We start from the raw sequence: 19154 nt of genomic DNA, 5'->3' as shown, positions 1-19154 counted from the left end.
ACTGATAATATCATAGAATGCTTTTAACTATCTAATCAAATTATGATGGAAAGCATCAAGCCTCCTCAACTATTAGTTCCCACTAAATATAGATTTTTTTTTTAACTCAAAAATATGTCTTAAGTAAAATGCAGTTCAAATGCCTTATCATTGCGTTGTCTTTTACAATTTTGTCAACAATGTACTGTTTCTCATCGACCATAATGTTTTTGTGGACTGTATAGTATAAGGAACCTCTCTAGCCATGAGCATTTACATTTAATTTATTTGACAGGAGCAAGCAAACAGTATTTATTAGATGCTGTCCAGATGGACCTTCACCAAACCATTAGCACCCATCACATGAACTCATCCGGGAATCTCCACCACAGAACAAACAGATGTAAAATAACTCACACTTCAGAAACCAGAACATTTACAGTTGACATTCTCAAAATGATCTGGTTAGCCTTGTGCAAAGATCAAACCATCAATACTTGACTGTTCCACAATAGGCTCTTGAGCTTGTGTGGTTGTGGCTGCTTTAGTAAATTAAGTCACTGATGTTTTCAAAAGTAATAAAAGAGACATTCCCAGAACAGAAATAGTGGACAAGGCCATATATATGCAGTTATTCACAGTCACTCCATTTTAGAGTTCATCAGTCTCTAGGAGATTTGCAGGGGTATATTGAGTAAAAGCTCACACTGTGGCTTCATTCTCCTGCGTGTCGTCCTCCTCCAGCAGACTGTAGGACGCGTGGCTCTGGAAGGGTCTCTGCAGCGGGTGGCACAGCAGTTTGGCCATGCAGTTGTGCAGCTCAATAGCAGGACCACACAGTGACACCTCGAACTGATAGCACATGCCCTTAGAGTCCAACTCACTGAAGGTGGTGTACACGTCCTGAAAATACAGCCACGAAGGTTCAGTACCTCGAATAAAAACGTATACAGACGGGCAAATAATAACCTGAGTCGGTGAAAGGGAATCATGGGAAGCTCAAACCTTCCAGCTCGCGTCCTCAGCCGGTTCTTCAGTTCCATTATGAAGATACACAACATCAAAGAAGAAATATGGAGACTGCAGCATTTTCTGGAAAGAGAGAATATTAGGATTGCTCTTTTGATGATGATTTTTTTTTTTAAAGCTGCAAGATAAAGAATATTTTTAAAATCTAATGTTAGAAATGTAGTACTTGAAATGTTGATTTCATATGGTTTTGAGAAACATACCACTTTCAACTAAAAGTAAAAATTCAATGACTCTAAAAATGCCATGTGGTGTAATGTATTAAAGTATTTAAATATATTTTCAAAATAAAAAAGCACCCACCGCTAGCCTAGCTTAGCACAAAGACTGGAGGTAAACGGCTCCAGCTAGCATACTGTTCCCAATAAGTGACAAAATAACGCCAACATTTTCCTATTTACATGTTGTGATTTGTATAGTCACAGCGTGTACGAATAACAAGGTCACATGAGACACAACCATCTTCTAACCGTATACATACTGGGAACTATATTCTCAGAAGGCGAAGCACCGCTACTTCAGCTAGGCTAGCGGTGGGTGCGTCAGACAGAGTTACGGCACGCACGGAGATGAGAAAGGTATGTATGGACTTATCTAACTCTGGGGGATACAGTGAATAAGCTAAAGTCCCAAAAAGTCGGCGTGTTCCTTTAACTCCCTTTCCAGGTTAATTAAGGTGAGCAGCTGCATTACAGGCTCTAAGCAGAAAGAGCTGGAGGAACTTTATCAGACGCAGATGCTGAGAAGGGTTGAATCTATCCTGACAGATAGTTCTCATCCCTTACAGGCTGAATTTCAGATGTTGCCATCTGGATCACGCTTTAAACTCCCAAAATTCAGAACCAACAGATATAAACACTCTTTTGTACCTGAAGCCATTCTGCTTCTTAATTCTATAAAGAACCATAGGTAACTTATCGACTTACTATTTATTGATTGTTTACTGTTTTTTAACTATGCCTACAAGGTAGGCAATCTCTGTATTGTGTGTATGATGATTGTGTGTGATTTGTACTACACTATACTATACTGTATCTGCTGCACAACATATTGCCCCATTGGGGACAATAAAGTAACTTGAACTTGAACTGAACTTGTTTTCTTTTTTCCAGCATATTTTTGCATGTTGGTTGCACCACATGACTTAGATTTGGTGGACAAAAGTTCTTTAAAGGGGTCCTATTATGCTTTTTTTTAAATTTTCAACTTTCTTTAGTGTGTAATTTTGCAGTTTGAGCATGAAATCCAAATGATCTGGAATATTACACAGCACTGAAAGATTTCCCTGCACAGATTTCGCAATGAGTTCAACGTGATTCACTGTGCTGACCAACAGAAAGCTGCTTGGTTTGGAAGTGACTTCTGTGTGAGCAGTGCTTCATGCATCTCTAAAATTTTGACAAAACAGACTTTTTTTGCCCCTAAAAATAATATCATTATATACAAGCTATATGATATAGTTATATAATATAACTTCTTGATTAGGTTTCAAGAATCATCCTTTTGCTAAGGCCTTTTTCTGATACTGGAACAAATGTACCAACCCTGATATTTTTGGCCCAAAAATATCAAAATTAATTTAAATTCAGAGATACGAAAACATGTATCTTTAAAAGAAATATGCGCAGTCAAGTCACTTTAAGTGTGAATTGCTTAATAAATAGATCCAGACCTTCTTGTCATTGGCCCATGAACATGGGTGAAACAGACTTACTTTGACAGCATCAGGAGGATTGAACTGAAGCATGCCAGAAGGCCGGCTGAAGATGAGGAGAGTCCGAACTACAAAAGGAGGCGGGATGGTCTGGATGTTCTCCATCTGAGGAAGTTCGATTTTCTGCAAACTACAAGAGAAAGAAATTCAACACATTAAAATCATATAAGTCAAACGATCAAAAACAGAAGACTAAAACTACTTACATGACATTGAGGAAATCTTCCAGATCTACAGGTAACAGTTAAAGAAATGATTATTATGATCATGATTAATTCTCACTGCTTTCAATGTTTATCTGGACCGACTTGATTCCAAAAGCACATCAAAATGTGCCTAACTCTAAAAGTAAGGATACTGAAGGACTCGCAGACGTTGGTGTCCAGGTCGTACAGACAGCTGCACAGCTCTCGCGGGTCAGAGGTGAAGCCTGATAACTGTGTGAAAGAAAAATGTCAATAATTGTTGTTATTTTTACTCTTAAAAATAGTTTTCGTAACTGAAAAAAAGCTTAAATAAAATAAAATGTAAATATTAGATGAAAGGGAAAATTAGACAAATTCAAATAAATAGATAAATAAATAACCAGTTGAAGTACAATATTAAAACTGAAATAATTTATTAAATCTATATAGAAATATAAAAACTAATACAAATGACAAAAGCACATAATTAATAAACAAACTAAAATAGAAACTGAAAAAAATATATAAAATTAAAAGCTATATAATAAATACAATAATATTATATAATTAACACTAAAATGACGCTGGCAGTAAAGCAAAGCATTTTCTATGAAATAAAGAAGTGATTTGAAAGAATTTCATTCTGTTAATGAAAATGTAATATTCAAGATTAAATGAACAGACCCAGAATTTTTTTTAGCACCGACCCATTTGTCAACTACCCAAAGACAGTTTAATTCAATGGCAGAAACGTTTGATTTTCAAAATGACAGAGTAGTTGAAGCTGTGGTTTTGTCCACTCACCCACATGGCATCATCGTTCACCACCACCAGAGCAAACTCGTGCCTTTTGTCGATCTTGTGCTTGGTTCGCACAAACATCTCAATCATTTTCTGTGAAATATTTAAGGCGTTTGTCTTGGATCTGGAAATGCAAATCATTTACATTTAATGCAAAACATTTATAGAAATATACATTTGTCATTTCAAATAGAATACACTACCATTCAAAAGTTTTAGATCAATAAGAGTTTCTCATGTTTTTAAAAGAAGTCTCTTCTGCTCACCAAGGCTGCATTTATTTGATCCAAAATACTGCAAAAACTGTAATATTGTGAATTTTTTTGTATATATTTTAAAATGTAATTTATTCCTGTGATCATTACTCCAGTCTTCAGTGTCACATGATCCATCAGAAATCATTCTAATATGATGATTTGCTGCTCAAGAAATATTCTTATTATTATCAATGTTGAAAACAGTTGTGAACAAAAAAAATTTCAGGATTCTTTGAGGAACAGAAAGTTCAGAAGGACAGTATTTATCTGAAATAGAAATCTTTTGTAACATAATAAGTGTCTTTAATGTACTTTTTGATCAATTTAATGCATCTTTGCTGAATAAAAGTATTAATTTCTTTCCCAAAAAATAATAATAATCTCATTGACCCCAAACTTTCTAATGTTACAAAAGCTTTCTATTTCAGATAAATGCTGTTCTTTTTAACTTTCTGTTCATCAAAGAATCCTGAAAAAAAAAATTCAACACTGAATGATTTCTTGAATAATAATAAATGTTTCTTGAGCAGCAAATCAGCATATTATAATGATTTCTGAAGGATCATGAGACACTGAAGACTGGAGTTATGATGCTGAAAATTCAGCTTTGATCACAGGAATAAAATGCATTTTCAAATATATTCAAATAGAAAACAGTTATTTAAAAAAATATATAATAATAATAATAATTCACAATATTACAGTTTTTACTGTATTTTGGATCAAATAAATGCAGCCTTAGTGAGCAGAAGAGACTGCTTTTGAAATCATGAAAAAATCATACTGATCTAAAACTTTTGACCAGTAGTGTATATCAAGGAAAATAATTTAATAATAACAACAACAAAAAGAAAAAAGAACAAAATGAAATTACCCATTGAAGGACTCCAGTTTTTGTAGAGACATCTCCTCTGAAAGGTCCAAACAGATGATCTGTTTAAGAAAGATATAATTGAATGACAAAAGTGTTTTCAGATGCAAATGTTGTAAAGTTGTGTTTATTGCCACACGTACGACTTTCTCGGGGCAGTTGACCCGTGGTGCCCGCAGGTGTAACTCTGCTGATGGGGGGATCTGGGCGGCCATGGACGGCTGAGGGGGTTTAGGTCTTTCCTTCACTGCAGAAGCCAGCGCAGGCATGCTGACTGTGCTGATTCCTGCCGCAGCTACAGGGACAGGGACAGGGGCAGGGGCAGGGGTAGGAGCAGGGGCAGCAGTAGCGACAGGGGCAGCAGCAGGGATGGTGGTGGCAGATATCGGTGGGCTATCGGAGCTGGCCGCCTCTCCCTCTCCCTCTACACGGCTGCCCACGGCCGGCTGCGGGGGGGAGGCCAGGCTGCTGTTGTTCAGGCTTCCAGTGCTGCTGCGCCGGTCCTCCGCACCCTCCGGATTGGACCGGGTCCTGGGTCTCAGGTCCATCATACGCTCCTCTCCATCTGCCTGTCCGGGCTCAGGGGTCTCCATCGCAACCTGACACCATCCCATAGACAGTAGACAACAGTAATATATATAATATATAAATATATATATATATATATGAATGAATGAGGCATTTATATAGCGCTTTCATATGTACTACTGTACACCCAAAGCGCTTTACAATCATATCAGGGGATCTCTCCTCAAACACCACCAGTGTGCAGCATCCACTTGGATGAAGCGACGGCAAGCCACAGTACAACGGCGCCAGTTCGCTCACCACACACCAGCTATAGGTGGAGAGAGGAGAGAGAGTGATAGAGCCAATTCAATGTAAGGGGATTATTAGGAGGCCATGATTGGTAAGGGCCAATGGGTGGAATGTGGCCAGGACACCGGGGTTACACCCCTACTCTTTACGAGAAATGCCATGGGATTTTTAATGACCACAGAGAGTCAGGACCTCGGTTTTACGTCTCATCCGAAGGACGGTGCTCTTTGACAGTATAGTGTCCCCGTCACTACACTGGGGCGTTAGGACCCACACAGACCACAGGGTGAGCGCCCACTGCTGGCCTCACTAACACCTCTTCCAGCAGCAACCTGGTTTTCCCAGGAGTCTCCCATTCAGGTACTAACCAGGCTCAGCCCTGCTTAGCTTCAGTGGGCAACCAGTCTTGGGCTACAGGGTGATATGGCTGCTGGTATAAACCAAACATATACTAAAATACTTTATAATATACAGAATAGCCTACGTTTACATTTAACATTTTAAAGATTAAGGGTTAAGTAAAAGCAAACAATTCTCAGATGATTTCAATAAAAACCCCAGTCGTAACATATTAAGTTAGTATTCTAATATGACTTATCTTAAAATATAACCCTAAATTAGCTTTTTTTTAAAGGTATGTTTTTAAAAATGTATTTTAATAAAGCAACAACAGTGAATCAACATTCGTGATTTCTCAAGAGAGATTTAATAAACATAAGAGAAATGTAACGTTAACAGGCAGCACAAGCAGAATAGCGAAATAACGTAAAATAATAACTTACCGAACATACAACAGATGAAAATATGAGTTTAGTAGAGAAAAAAATATCACAAAATTATTCTTCAACACTTCCTCGTTCGCTTCTGTGTCGGTGACGTTCAGAGGCGAGTGCTGAAGCGTGTTTCAGTTCTTTGGCGCCTCTAGCGGACTGGAGGAGCGTTGCCAGCCCAGCTTCTGAAAAGAAAACGTCTTCTCTCCAATAGAATCCGTAGCGTTTTTATTAGTTGAGACACTATTATGTGCTATGATATACGGAATATCTGATTTCGCAAATAGTTTGTTTCTGAACATAAAAATGTCGACACAATGTAACGTACTTGCTCTGGCATTAATTTTGGATGGAGAGATGTGTTGTTGTTGTCGTTTCGTTGCGCAAGCAGAATGTGAAGATTGATTGGTCGGTGTGGTATTTGTCCCGCCCCTCCTCCACTGTGATTGGACGGCTGGATAAAAAAGTGACAGTGATGAGCTGAGTTGACAGTTCAACTCGAGTCGTTAACTCCTCCGGGCGACCGGTAAAAAAAACGCCTCGCGCTGCGATTGTGCTACTCTTTTTCTCCATCAGCCTACTATCACCAGCAGTTCAACAACAAAAACTGAAAACTAAATAGAAATCAAGACAGAGAAAACAATAAACAGAGAAGAATAAGGTACGCATACTGATAACACTTCATAATAAACAATTTTATTTGTTATCATTAGTTTAACTTACTGCATTAGTTAACATGAACTAACAATGAACAATACTTCTACAGCATTAATTATTCTGAGTTAATGTAACATTTAATACTAGATTTTTAAGATCAAAAGTTGTATCTGTTAGTTAATGCTCCGTGAACTAACATGAAACCCTTTTAATAGCCTAACATTATTGCTGTAAAAATGAATTGTTAGTTTTTTAAGTTAATGCATTAACTAATGTTAACACATGAGACCTTATTGTAAAGTTTTACCACCACTGTACCTCAAATGTCAGTTCTATCAACTGAATTTCTGAATTACAAAACAACTCCTAATTTATTACATTACAAATGTTAAAAACAGTTGATAGACAGTTGAAGAATATGCTACTCTTTATTTTTACAGCTTCAGATTCCCAATTTGAATAATAATCCCTGAACTGTGAGGGTCTATCCTGAATAATTTCATTTATATAAATTTACAGCTTCTCCTGTTGGCTAAATAATTTAGCATACAGAATATTTTAGTCTTCCATTTTCCTAAAAAACATGTTACCAAATAGTAGCACTGTACTGTCGTAATCAATAAAAAACTGTAGTGATCATTTAAATGAGAGGATTTCTAAATACTTTATTTATAAGCAATAAGATTTATCAAATAATCTTTTATAGAGACAGAGAGTAAAAAATAAACCAAACAGGAAAAGATCTAAAAAGACAGTGGGTGGAGACGACAATCAAGAGATGTGTTCAGCAGAGAGCAGGTTTAGCCCAGTAAAGTGGAGAAGAAGAGTGTTTGATCAGGGTGTGCTGAAGCTCACGGCGTACGCTTCACAAGCTTCACAAGCTCGGCGAGCAGAAGAGACAGAGACAGCACTGGATCACTCTTTCATTCGGGACATTCCCTAAGGACAGGACCTGAACCAAGATCAGACAAATGACACAGGTGAGTTTCTGGGACGATGATGCGTGTACTCTCAATCTGATCCAAAAAGCAGAAAAATTGTTTTTGTTTTTAAACACATGTTAATGCAACGTTTTAAAGTGTAAACCTTTTTTGTTGTTGTAACGATCATATTTTAATAATGGTTTAAATCATGAAAAGTCATTTAATTATAGTAAAGTGCTGCATGGGAATTTAGAATAGTCACCAGTTTCAAACCAAACTCAATTCATTGGCAGAAACATCTACAGCAAAAGAGGTCCCTAAACCATATAGTTAAATGATATTTATATCTGAATACTGAGAACAACAGTTTGAGAGCTACTTTTTCACAGTAAGCTCCACAACGCAGCTGTAGGAAGTGCAGTTACAGGATGTGCCTGTTTCCTCCTCCTCCCCTCAGAACAAAAGGGTGCAGAAATCAACAACACCCATATTGTTTTATAGGCATCTTCATGAGATTGTTTTGATGTACAAAGATTAAATCTACATTATAGAACAATATAGTTATGTTCCAAATGAAACTATTTGGACTCTTCCTGATTGTCATGTTAGTGGAACAATAAGAGTGAATGTTTTGAACTACTCCTGTGATACAATAGTCACTTTTAAATGTCATTGAATTTACTTCTGAGCCCTAGCATCCTTTGTTTGCAGATGCTACTTGGATTATATTGAATTAAAGTGTTTAATTACTTATTTTAGGCCAGTTGATAGTGTCATCCCGCCTAACCCAACCCAACCTAGCTCAATTCTTTATCTGAAGTAAGTAAAGACTGGTTTTGCACATTATTTCACACAAGTGACACGTTCCAGCAGAGATCGGACAGTCTGGTGTCAGCGGACTCTGAACTGGCGCAGTGTGAGACGGAGGTGAGCACTTTACTGCAGATCATTTCTGAGCTCAACAGGAAGATGGACTCCCTACAAATACCACGGTAATACCCGTCTCAAACAATTGCAAACTATGTAGTTTTGCTGTAACACGTACAGTATGTGAAAGGGTCTGTGTTCTCACAGAGAGATGAAACCGGCTGAGGGTCACGTGTGGGTCAGTGGGTGCGTCCCGCAGCAGGGCTTGAGATCTCCGGCCTGCAGCCTCACAGCGGTGGACGCTGGCACAGCATCTGTGGAGACCAAGACCAAGAACATCTGCTGGGACTCAGAAGGCACGTTCTGTTTATGCAATGCCTCATCGTCAATCACAGTAAATGCTGTGTCAGAACAGACAGCCTGCTATTTACTGGACTGTTGGTCCTGCCAGACTTTTGTTTCCAAATGCAAAACTACTTATTCAACTTTAACTTTAACATTTCCTATATGCATGCAAGTATGTTTTTCTAAATCAAGAACTTTAAAAAATATATTTTTTATTTGGAAGAAAAAAAAAAGAATATTAATGTTATTAATAATAATACATTTCAACATTATTAGTGGTGTTTTGCCACATTTTCTTTTCTTTACATTTTTTGAATTTTTTGTAGTTAATTTAATAACTGCCTGAATAATTTGAATATAGCAATAATTTGGAAATGTACATAAAAAGAAAAAAAAAACAAAATGTGTGTTTTTCCACAGGGGGCAGCAGTGATCTTTGGAACGAGCTGCAGAAGGTTCTCTCTGCTCTCGAGACCTCCAGCGGTCATGGGAGGAAGATGCTCAGGCTGCAAACTCAGGATTCTGAGAGAGTTCAAGCACACCATCTCTCTGCAGGCCGGGAGAGCTGGGTTCAGGCTATACAGGTGCTCATCCAGCCTCTCGCTGTAGCATACAGAATATACTCTACAGCATCTGAGCTTCCTCAGGCTCTGATCTCTGTAATCTGATCCAGGTGCTGGAGGAGATGGAGAGCGATTTGGGGATCTCATACCCCTCTGCTCTGCCCCCTGATGAGAGACGTCAGTATCAGCGGGATGTTCTCTCACTGTACAAACACAACCAAGACCTCAACACCTCCTTGAAGAGCCACCAGGAAGAGCTTATAGGAGCTGAAAGTATGCTGATTGATCTTGAGGACGAGAAAAATTGGCTGCAGGAAAAGGTTGATTGGGATGGATATTCCCAATTTTTACATTTTGGAGCAATTAATGGTACCATTAGACATATAGTGAATATATTAAAAGTATATTAGAATATGATTGCGTATATAATTATATTAAAATATATTTCAATATTTAAAGTTCATATGCCACTGAAACATTATTTTAAATGATATTAACAATGAACCTCAAAGTAATAATACACTTACTAATAAATTAAAAAGTCTTCAAGTAGGTAATTTTATGAAATAATGTTCATTACGTATTTTTAATTCAGTCATTTAATTGTAATTTTCTAACTTTCGCTGCCGCTGAACTTTTGGCAGTTAGTGGACCTGAAGAGGAAGTGGCTGTACGGAGTGAGTCGTTCTCCTCCTGTTAGTCCATCATTGTCCTCTAGTCGAACTTCGAGCCCTTGCTTTTCCTCTCCTCCATATCCTGGATCCCCTCTGCTGTCCCGCAAACTGCCTGGCTCCAGGCCGGACTCCCCTTCATCTCCCTGCACTGTTGATTCTGTGCTTCAGGCTGAGATCGAGAAGCTGCAGAGGTGAGAGATTAATAGCTTTATCCATCAATACTGACCCCTTGATTCCATTCCCTCCTCTCTCACCTAGATAATCTCATAAAACAAATCTCAAAAAACATTAAAAAAAAATACATATGGGTGCAAACCAGGGCATTTAGATGGTTGTTGACTGGTTGGTGAGGTGTTCTGAGTGGCTATGCGGTTGCTAGGCTGTTCTGGATGGTTGCTAGGGTAATTTCTCACTGTCAAAAGTTAAAAGAGTCCACCCCCAAGTCTTTGTTGTTCTGTTCACTACATAGGGAATGTTGCCCACCTTTAACGTTAGGCTATGGGATTTCTTTGCTTTTTTTATTGTCTGCCCGACCAAAATTGTGTAAAAATTGTGTATTTGAGGTGTCATTCATATATATTTGTGTTTAATGTAGTGATGAAATGGAAGTAGAGACATGCATTGTGATGTACAGTACATCCAAGTGAAACAGATTATAGAAAAAAACAAAAAAACTATTGTTGAATGGATGGAGAAAGATCTTAATGCGAGCTTGCAGTCGATTTAATGGAAGTCATTATGACATTTTGATTAAGAATTATGCGGTCAAAAAACACACAAAAAAAATTAACATGAATGGATGCTTTTAGAAAACAGATTGGGTGAATTTTTATTTCTTGCCGCATACCAGCTTAATACTTCGAGGTGTTGGTAAAATAGTGAGGCCTTAGTAAGCAGTGATTTTTGTATAAGTTTGAAAGGCTAGAACTGTTGAATCTCTTCTGACGGGTGTGCTTTGTTTGAGCAGGTGTCTGGAGCGACTGAAAGCTCGGAATGAGCGCCTGAATGCCGCACTGGTCAGGAGGAAAGGAGAATCAGAGCAGCTGAGCATGAATCTTAGCCGACAGGAGGCAGACAGCTCGGCTCTACACATGGCTCTGGCATACTGGTGTGCTGCTGTCTTCACCTCTGTCTCACACTGCATGTGCCGAAAACTGCCACTGATCCAGGATCAGGGCTTAGTCACTTTGGCATATCACGATTGCTTCTAAAACTGATCCTGAAACTGTTTTCTTGACTCTTTTTGATATTGTAAACCTTGACCTTTAGCCCCTAAGATTGGCACTGGGAGCGTGTGTGTGTGAGTGGTATGCTGATAATGGCTTTTTGATTGACAGTGAGGAGTGTGAGGAGGCTTACAGTGACCTACTATCCCTGTGCGAAGCCAGAAAACAACAGAACGCAGGTGCTGCACACTCTTTGAATTACAGCTCATGTGACACATAAACACATTAATGTACAACCACACACACATACAAATACAGTGTTTTTTTTTCTTACAGAACAAATGAGCACACCGCAGTCTGACCTATCAAAGTTAACAGACGTGAACTCGGACAAAAGCGAGCCATCCTCCAGTCCACCAGAGGGCACTGCTGAGAATAGAACAAACAGGTTGTTGCCTCATATTTACTGTTGCTCGACATATGCGAAATGCAATGGGAATCAGCAAAACAAAAAAATTCACTGGAAGGACTTGAGATGGTAAAGAGACATATTCCTACGCAAAAAATGCTTTGGTGATCACTGACACACCAATTTGCAGTGCTGACCAATAGCAAGCATCTTGGTTCGGCTCTGACCTCTGTGTGGGCGTTTCAGAGAGACATGCAGTAGCACGTTGATCTGTCAGACGTGGCTCTTTCATGCAGAGAACTCTCCTCATGTGTTTGGAATTTGCACAATAATGCATTTAAAAGTTAATGACCAAATGTATCATTACAAAAGTTCACAATGCTGTTGCAGATTAAATATAATGTGGATAACATTGAATAAATATATTTTAATCAGTTTAGATACTGATAATTAATCACTCAAACCCCTGTATTTAAACCTCTCTACGAAACCGTCAAACTCGCACATCCGCCATGTTTGTAGTTTAACACTTTTTATTAATGTTTGTAGTTTTAATCGAATCCTCGTCCAACACGCAATGGGTTGTGGGCAATATTAGCCGTTAGAGTGTGCACGGATCTGCACTTCGAATTTCTAACCGGAAAAAGTAGACCATCCGGTTATCTTTGGAATACTCATTTCAACATACTATGATTTGGGACACTAATTCTAATTTTGAATACTATTTAGGATGGATAGTAGGCAAATTGAGACGCAGTGATAGTTTTTTTTACACTTGACTTTAAGCTTATTAAAAAATTCAAAAAGTTATTTTATAATACCGGTTTCTATAGTGCAATACATTGATAAATAACTTGGTAATCCATTTGTCTAATAATGAAACAGACGTCATCTTAGTTCTGAAAAGCCTCTGTCTCTCTCTCTCTTTTTCTGTACACTCCAGCTTATCGGGGCCGGAGTTTGAGGGCAAGGCTGGTGTAATTCTCCAGAGGATCGCCAGGCTGAAGCAGGACAGGGCCACAATGTGTATCCCGCAGCGGGGCAAAGCAGGAGAGGGCAAGATCAGTCCCGACACTGGCACGCTTGCAGGGGTCAGAGGTCGCACCAGTTCACTTTCCAAAAACACCAAAGAAGAGAAAGCGGTTCTACTGTATGAGCTGGTGACAGTCAGGGTGGGCAATTTTGAAAAGTTCACCCCTACTTCCTATATTCAGAACAAGTTTTATACTTAATATACTTTATATATATGTTATGAGTGTGATGCAATGCAGTTTTATCATATTTACTTTACAGTTGAAATATACAGTTTCTCGTAACTTGATTTAATTTTACGCAGGAGGAGATGTCAGAGATGCGTGGGAATCTTCGGCTTCTGGAAAAAGAGAGGCGGTGTTTGGACCTGGCGCTGATGGTCCAGAGTGCCCAAGATTCTGCTGGTGCTCTGATCCTGGACAGTCTGCGAGATGAGCTGGGGGAGAGGAGAGCCACCCAGCAGGTGCTCTGAAATGTGTGACCCCATATGAGAAATAATGTGAATGACCTAAAAGCTTATTTTTCTTTAATAGCCTGCAAAATATGATATCTTCACCTCTGACTGTTTAGGACAGTGGTGTTCAATCCTTCTCCTGGAGGGCCACTTTCCTGCAGAGTTTAGCTTCAACACTCCTGCCTGGAAGTTTCTAGTGATCCTGAAGACCTCGATTAGCATGTCCAGGTGTGTTTAATTAGGGCTAGGGCTAAAATCTGCTGGAAGATGACCCCCAGGTGCAGGACACCACTGGTTTATGTTTGCATGGTCTCAAAATGCCATATCTTCTGGGTAATATATTCAGCTTAAGTTTAAAGTGCCCCTATTATGCTTTTTCGAATATTACCTTTTATGAAGTTTGTAATATAGCTGTTTGTGAAGGTAAAAGAGTTGCAAAGTTTTAAAGATCAAAGTACAAGACAAATAAACGTATTGTCTCCTAAAAAAAAGAATAGATTCTGAACCATTGAAACGAGTCATCAGTAATTCCAGTCTCACTTCCTGTGTTACATACGTACATAACAATGTAACAAATTCACATAATGCCAGCCTATGGTCTTCATTGGCTGCCCGTCAACAATGTCTACTTTGATCTGCCCTCAAAACACTATAGTTGTAGCTGAAATTAGAAGAGTTTGGTTTGTGATGTTGACATGTCGAGAAACCGCTGTTTTTACCGCTGTGAATCCACTTTGCAGGCACTTCAAAAGGATGAGGACCCAAACTAGAATTTGTACATAAAAAGCAATGCCAATGTTCTTATCACTGTATATCAAGCGCTGAAGCCTCCAGAGCTGAAATGTAGAAATGGTAATAGGCGTATTAATAAGCTGCTATGTATATTATGAGAGATAATAATATACCTTGACCTTGATTGCATATTTAAACCTATTGTAGGTGACTTCCAAAACAAAATTAGGAACCTTTAAAATAGCTTAATAGGGTCACTTTAATACTTCAGCCCCTCTGCCACTGAAATATTGACGTTACAATTGTTCTTACAATTAGGAATCTTTAGAGTTAATTTGTCAATAGAAGGTTAGTCCAGCTGATCTAGGGCCCTGTTTACACCTGGTATTAAGATGCGTTTTGGTCGTTCGGATCACAAGTAGACGAGGGAGACTCATACCCATTTACACCTGGTGTTTTAATCTCTTTTAGTCTCTTTTGTCCACTTTCAACCACTTCTGCCCTGATTACTTCAAAGGGAGGCAGGGTCTATGAGTGTGTAAATGTGTGTGTTTTTTTCCGATCTTTCGATCTAATGGACAAAATAAGCTTGCGCAATTTAAATTTGAAAAGGCCTGAAGATGACGGTAAAACGGAGAATGTAAACGGAGAGCAGCAGCTTTCGTTTCTGCTCTGACAGCCATGAGACCAACACAGTGAGTGTGTGTTAGAAATCAGGAATGGTGAGAGAACATTGTGCTTCGGACGTTTTTCATCTTCAAACTAGACTTGGGTCAGTTTAAATCCCATCGGGCTTGTGCGCTTCCCATAATGTTTATGCATTAGGTCAGTTGGCGGAGAGTAGACGGTCTTTTGTGGCTGTTTGAACACATTCAACCACATGAGCATCTACACTACGAAAGCAATCCGGTCGAATGCGTTTTCGACTACCTCTGGAAGTGGTCGAAAGTGGACAAGCTCAAGACGTTTTAGACCCCGTTCACGCCTGTATTTAGCGTCATCCACTTGTGATCCGATCGGCCAAAATGCATCTTAATACCAGGTGTAAACAGAGCCTAGGTGAATATGTACGAACTGGTTTGTTAACTACCATTTCATGTGCTCAACTACCAGATGCTTCATCTCTTAGAAATTCAATTTTAAAAAAATAACGCTTCAAAAACACTGAAAAGTGACATACCTGGTCTCGGTTGTAGAGAATTGCTGAAAATCTGGCAAATATAGAAGTTGAAGGGGGAATTCCTGGTCCTCGCAATCACTCTATTCTAAGAGAACTGCAAGCAGCATTGCAAAGGTGGGAAAAAACATCAAAACACATACAAACTCATACAGTTCATGAAAAAAGACACATTACTTAACCTGTGGATGCTCTACTTCCTGTTGCAGGGAGCAATCACTGAAGAAGAGAGTGGCGGCTTTACGTGAGTCGCTGGACTCAGCGGTCACAGACAGCACCACTCAGAGGAGGGTCAACAGAGAGGAGATTGCACGTCTCTCCCGCTACTACAAGTAACCCAAAACCACATGAACTTAACATCACAACACTATCATTAGCATAATAACTAAAGTATAGGAACTCACATGATTGTCATCGCAACAATTGATATAGTCACATGGTCACCCAGTTTATAACAAGAAGGTCTAATATACCTAGAGCAGGGGTCTCAGACCCTGTTACTGGAGAGCAACCGTCCTGCAGATTTCAGCTCCAACCCCAGTCAAACACACCTGAACCAGATAATCAGGTGTGTTGGAGCAGGGTGGAACTGAAGTCTGCAAAAAGGTAGCCCTCCAGGAGCTGACCTGGAGAAAGCTATCCGTTAAAGCTATCTGACAGTCCCACGCCTTTCGCTAACAACTATCCTGACATATATAATATATAGCAGAGGCAAGCTGGTTAGAGATGTGCAGGTAAGTCTCACTCGCATGGCCTCAAGAGGCACACTAGCAACTGATGGTAGTGGCTGTGGACTTCAGTGTTAGTGCATCCAATTCCCATGCCAGTTGATGCAGATTTAAATCTCGTTTTGAATGGGGTAAGAACGACAAGTTTCATTGGTGCCGTGACCCAGGTGGGAGTGGAGTTTTTTGGGATGAGTGTCAGTGTAACAGAGGCTAACTGGTAAAAGCTGTGATAGTAAACCCTCACTCTCCTGGTCTCAAGAGGTGCACTAGCATCCTTGTCAGCGTCCACGACTCCCACACCAGTTGACGCTGGTTTGAATCCCGCTCAGAGTTATCTGTGTCAAGTTAGCGTTAACATTATCTGTGTACAGCTAAATGTCAACCACACATGTATGCGAATGCTAGGATCAGTCACACATTTTTTTTTTTCAACAGTAAAGTCTCAAGCACTTACAGAAGTTCTCGAAAAAAGCACCAGGAGCAGCTGTGGCGACTGGAGAAGCAAATTGCAGTCATGAACGAACGTCACGCTACCAAGGAGGCTGAGCTAAGTGCCACACTGGAAGCTATGAAGTGGAGGAGAGAGGAGACCATACTCTAAAAGACTCTACAGCACAGTTCTTAGCGTCTTAGCGTAATTTTATTGACACATATTTCAGAAGGCTAATGTCTAGTGGAATTTGAGTAAGAGGTTGGGTAATGATTGGCTCAGAAATACTGAGCATATAATCCAATGAACTAAGTTCATTGCCACTAAGTTCTACAGATGGTTGTACTGGCACCAGCCCCTTATTTGGTGGCGTTGGGGGGATTTTTAATCATAAAGGTAATTGAATCATATCACTATTGTTTCGCATTAATAAGTGCAGTTACTAATAATATTACATGTTTATTGATTGGAAATTGAACAGTAAAGCACTGCGTTTGAATTGAAATGCAGATAAAACTTGTATTAACAACAGTAACATGCAAAAATCAAATTTTATAGGGAAAAATGTTAATATTCTCTTTTTGTACCATTGTTGTACTATAGTATCATACTGAACTGACCGACAGTATCAGGGATTATAAAAGGAGCGCTCTTTACTTTCTTTCTGTGTGATTCAGATATAATTTAAAGAATAGTTTTTGTTTTTCTTGAGACTTTGCGACTTTTCCTACTTTTCCATATCCGAAATCGCCCCCTATACCCTAAATAGGGCATTATTTGAAGGGACAGCCATTTGTAATGGTGTCCGAAACCAGTGGATGTTATTGAGTGCACTCATTCTATCCCACATTGCACAGAGATAACCAGTGTACAGCCGATGTACGCTCTACGGCTGTCCGAAATTCGCTCACTTGTTTTCATTCACTCTTTCAAGTGAACAGTATTAGTGGACTAACGTATTGAATAGTGATGGGTTTAGGGGCGATTTCAGATTCAGCTACTGTATTAGGGAGTGGAAATGGTTAACAAGTCAATAAGTGCTCCTCTGCTGCCATCTACTGGTTATAGTCATTCTAATCACATTAAAAATAACATTCAAAATTATTATTTAGAGCTTTGAAGTGGTGGAAAAAGTGTAAAGCACTTGAAAGTCATTGAAAATGGCTTGAATTTCACTCTTAAAAGGTTGTACGAAGCCTGAGATGAGTAATGTAAAAACATTAGATTATTTCTGGCACAATACCATGGTTACAGTTAGCGTTACTACATTAAATCCATGGTAAATCCAAAAGCCTTCTTTAACTTGTTAATTCATGGCTCAATGTTTCTCTTGGATTCCATATGTCAGCGCTGTTTGATCTGAAATCATATCTGTGGTTTATAACAGAGAATTCTTTGCCAGATTTGATTGCTTCTCACTAAATTTTGCAGCTATGTTATTAATACTGCGGTGAATTCAAAGGCTTTCTAAACTAATCTCTCAGCGCTGTCAAAATTTAGTCACACCAGCAGGAAAAAACGTCACAAAATGTGACCATTTGGTTGCAGTCTGGAGTCCTGCCACCATAACTACTAAATTGTATCGCCTGTTACATACGCAAAGTACTGAAAATCAATGTGTAAATAAAGGTCTGTAAATCTTTACTTGCATTTTTATAACACTACGCTGAAAGTGTGTCCCATCAGGTAATCAAAAGTCATTGGGACAGGCTTTTTCTGGGCCATTGATATAACTGAGCTCATGTGAGTGTACATTTTAAATACATAGGCTATTTGTTATAAGTATTATTCATTTCTTTATGTGTACGACTATGTGTCTGTAAAAAATTGCAAGTGCATTTTGTTTATAATTTAAATTTATTAAAGTTTTTGACTGTTTAAAAAGTACTGTGAACTGGTATTTTTCTGTATAAAAGCAGACAACAACATGAACAATACTGTAGGTGTATGCACATTAGAAAAATACTATCAGCTTTGTTCATCTAACAAGTCACAATTGCACTGACCGAGATCGCTATGCTAACGCTTTAACTCTGACTCCCTCTCGTGTGAGACCTTTCCCTCTTTACGATCAAAGCAGCTGCATAATCATTTTCATTTAAAAGCATTTTTCTTTGTGAGTCTCAGAAAAACAGATCACAGAAAATGGGTCAGTGTATGTCAGAAGTGGAGTGACTTTCCCAGCGCAGATCACTCTTCCTGTGAAGATTCGGCCTCATGATCGCTCTCACAGTAGAAACGGGGGGAAGGGAGGGACACACAATAGAGAGAGAGGTCAGAGGAGCCTGACTCGCACAATTGTCTTTGCTTTTCACTGATCCACGTCTTTCAGTGCTGCCCGGGCCAGCTGACTGCAGCTGTGGCAAAGGTTGAGTGTCACACCCCCAGGGTTAAAGGATTTGCTCTCTGTTGTAGGAGCTGGTGAATAAAGGGGGTCATGAGGTCACGTTAAACACAGACTCTGTCCTGAACACGCCTGCTGAGGAAGATCTGAGTTTTAGGGATCATTTGGATAAAGATAATGATTATGTCTCTGATAGCTCTGTGCTGAATAAACTGCTCACTTCAGCTC

The 19154-nt window shown here is 39.1% G+C and overlaps 2 protein-coding genes across 9 annotated transcripts; one reads left to right on the top strand and one right to left on the bottom strand.

Moving 5' to 3' along the window:
- Positions 1–245: 245 nt before the first annotated feature.
- Positions 246–6799, bottom strand: babam1 (BRISC and BRCA1 A complex member 1). The gene is made up of 9 exons (XM_082156680.1): positions 6438–6799; positions 4980–5435; positions 4840–4898; positions 3712–3832; positions 3081–3159; positions 2929–2953; positions 2723–2852; positions 985–1071; positions 246–882 (listed from the first exon to the last, which is right to left on the bottom strand). The coding sequence occupies exons 2-9, from the start codon at positions 5427–5429 to the stop codon at positions 682–684; spliced, it is 1152 nt and encodes a 383-aa protein (XP_082012806.1). The 5' UTR covers positions 5430–5435; positions 6438–6799; the 3' UTR covers positions 246–681.
- A 133-nt stretch (positions 6800–6932) lies between these two features.
- On the top strand, positions 6933–18469 carry ushbp1 (Usher syndrome 1C binding protein 1). Of its 8 annotated transcripts, XM_082156657.1 has the most exons (15): positions 6937–7086; positions 7789–8062; positions 8876–8997; positions 9080–9228; positions 9638–9801; positions 9891–10100; positions 10425–10645; positions 11422–11562; positions 11792–11859; positions 11957–12068; positions 12973–13201; positions 13366–13524; positions 15444–15541; positions 15634–15756; positions 16588–18469. In XM_082156657.1, the coding sequence occupies exons 2-15, from the start codon at positions 8054–8056 to the stop codon at positions 16751–16753; spliced, it is 1971 nt and encodes a 656-aa protein (XP_082012783.1). In that variant the 5' UTR covers positions 6937–7086; positions 7789–8053; the 3' UTR covers positions 16754–18469. The 8 variants fall into 8 exon arrangements, with proteins under 8 accessions (XP_082012789.1, XP_082012788.1, XP_082012787.1 ...); XM_082156661.1 differs by having other exon boundaries at positions 6934–8062; positions 8879–8932; XM_082156656.1 differs by having other exon boundaries at positions 6934–8062.
- The last annotated feature ends 685 nt before the right edge of the window (positions 18470–19154 follow it).

This window comes from Leuciscus leuciscus (assembly GCF_965113295.1).
Source record: "Leuciscus leuciscus genome assembly, chromosome: 23".
NCBI lineage: Eukaryota > Metazoa > Chordata > Actinopteri > Cypriniformes > Leuciscidae > Leuciscus > Leuciscus leuciscus.
This window is presented reverse-complemented; position numbering and strand designations above follow the sequence as displayed.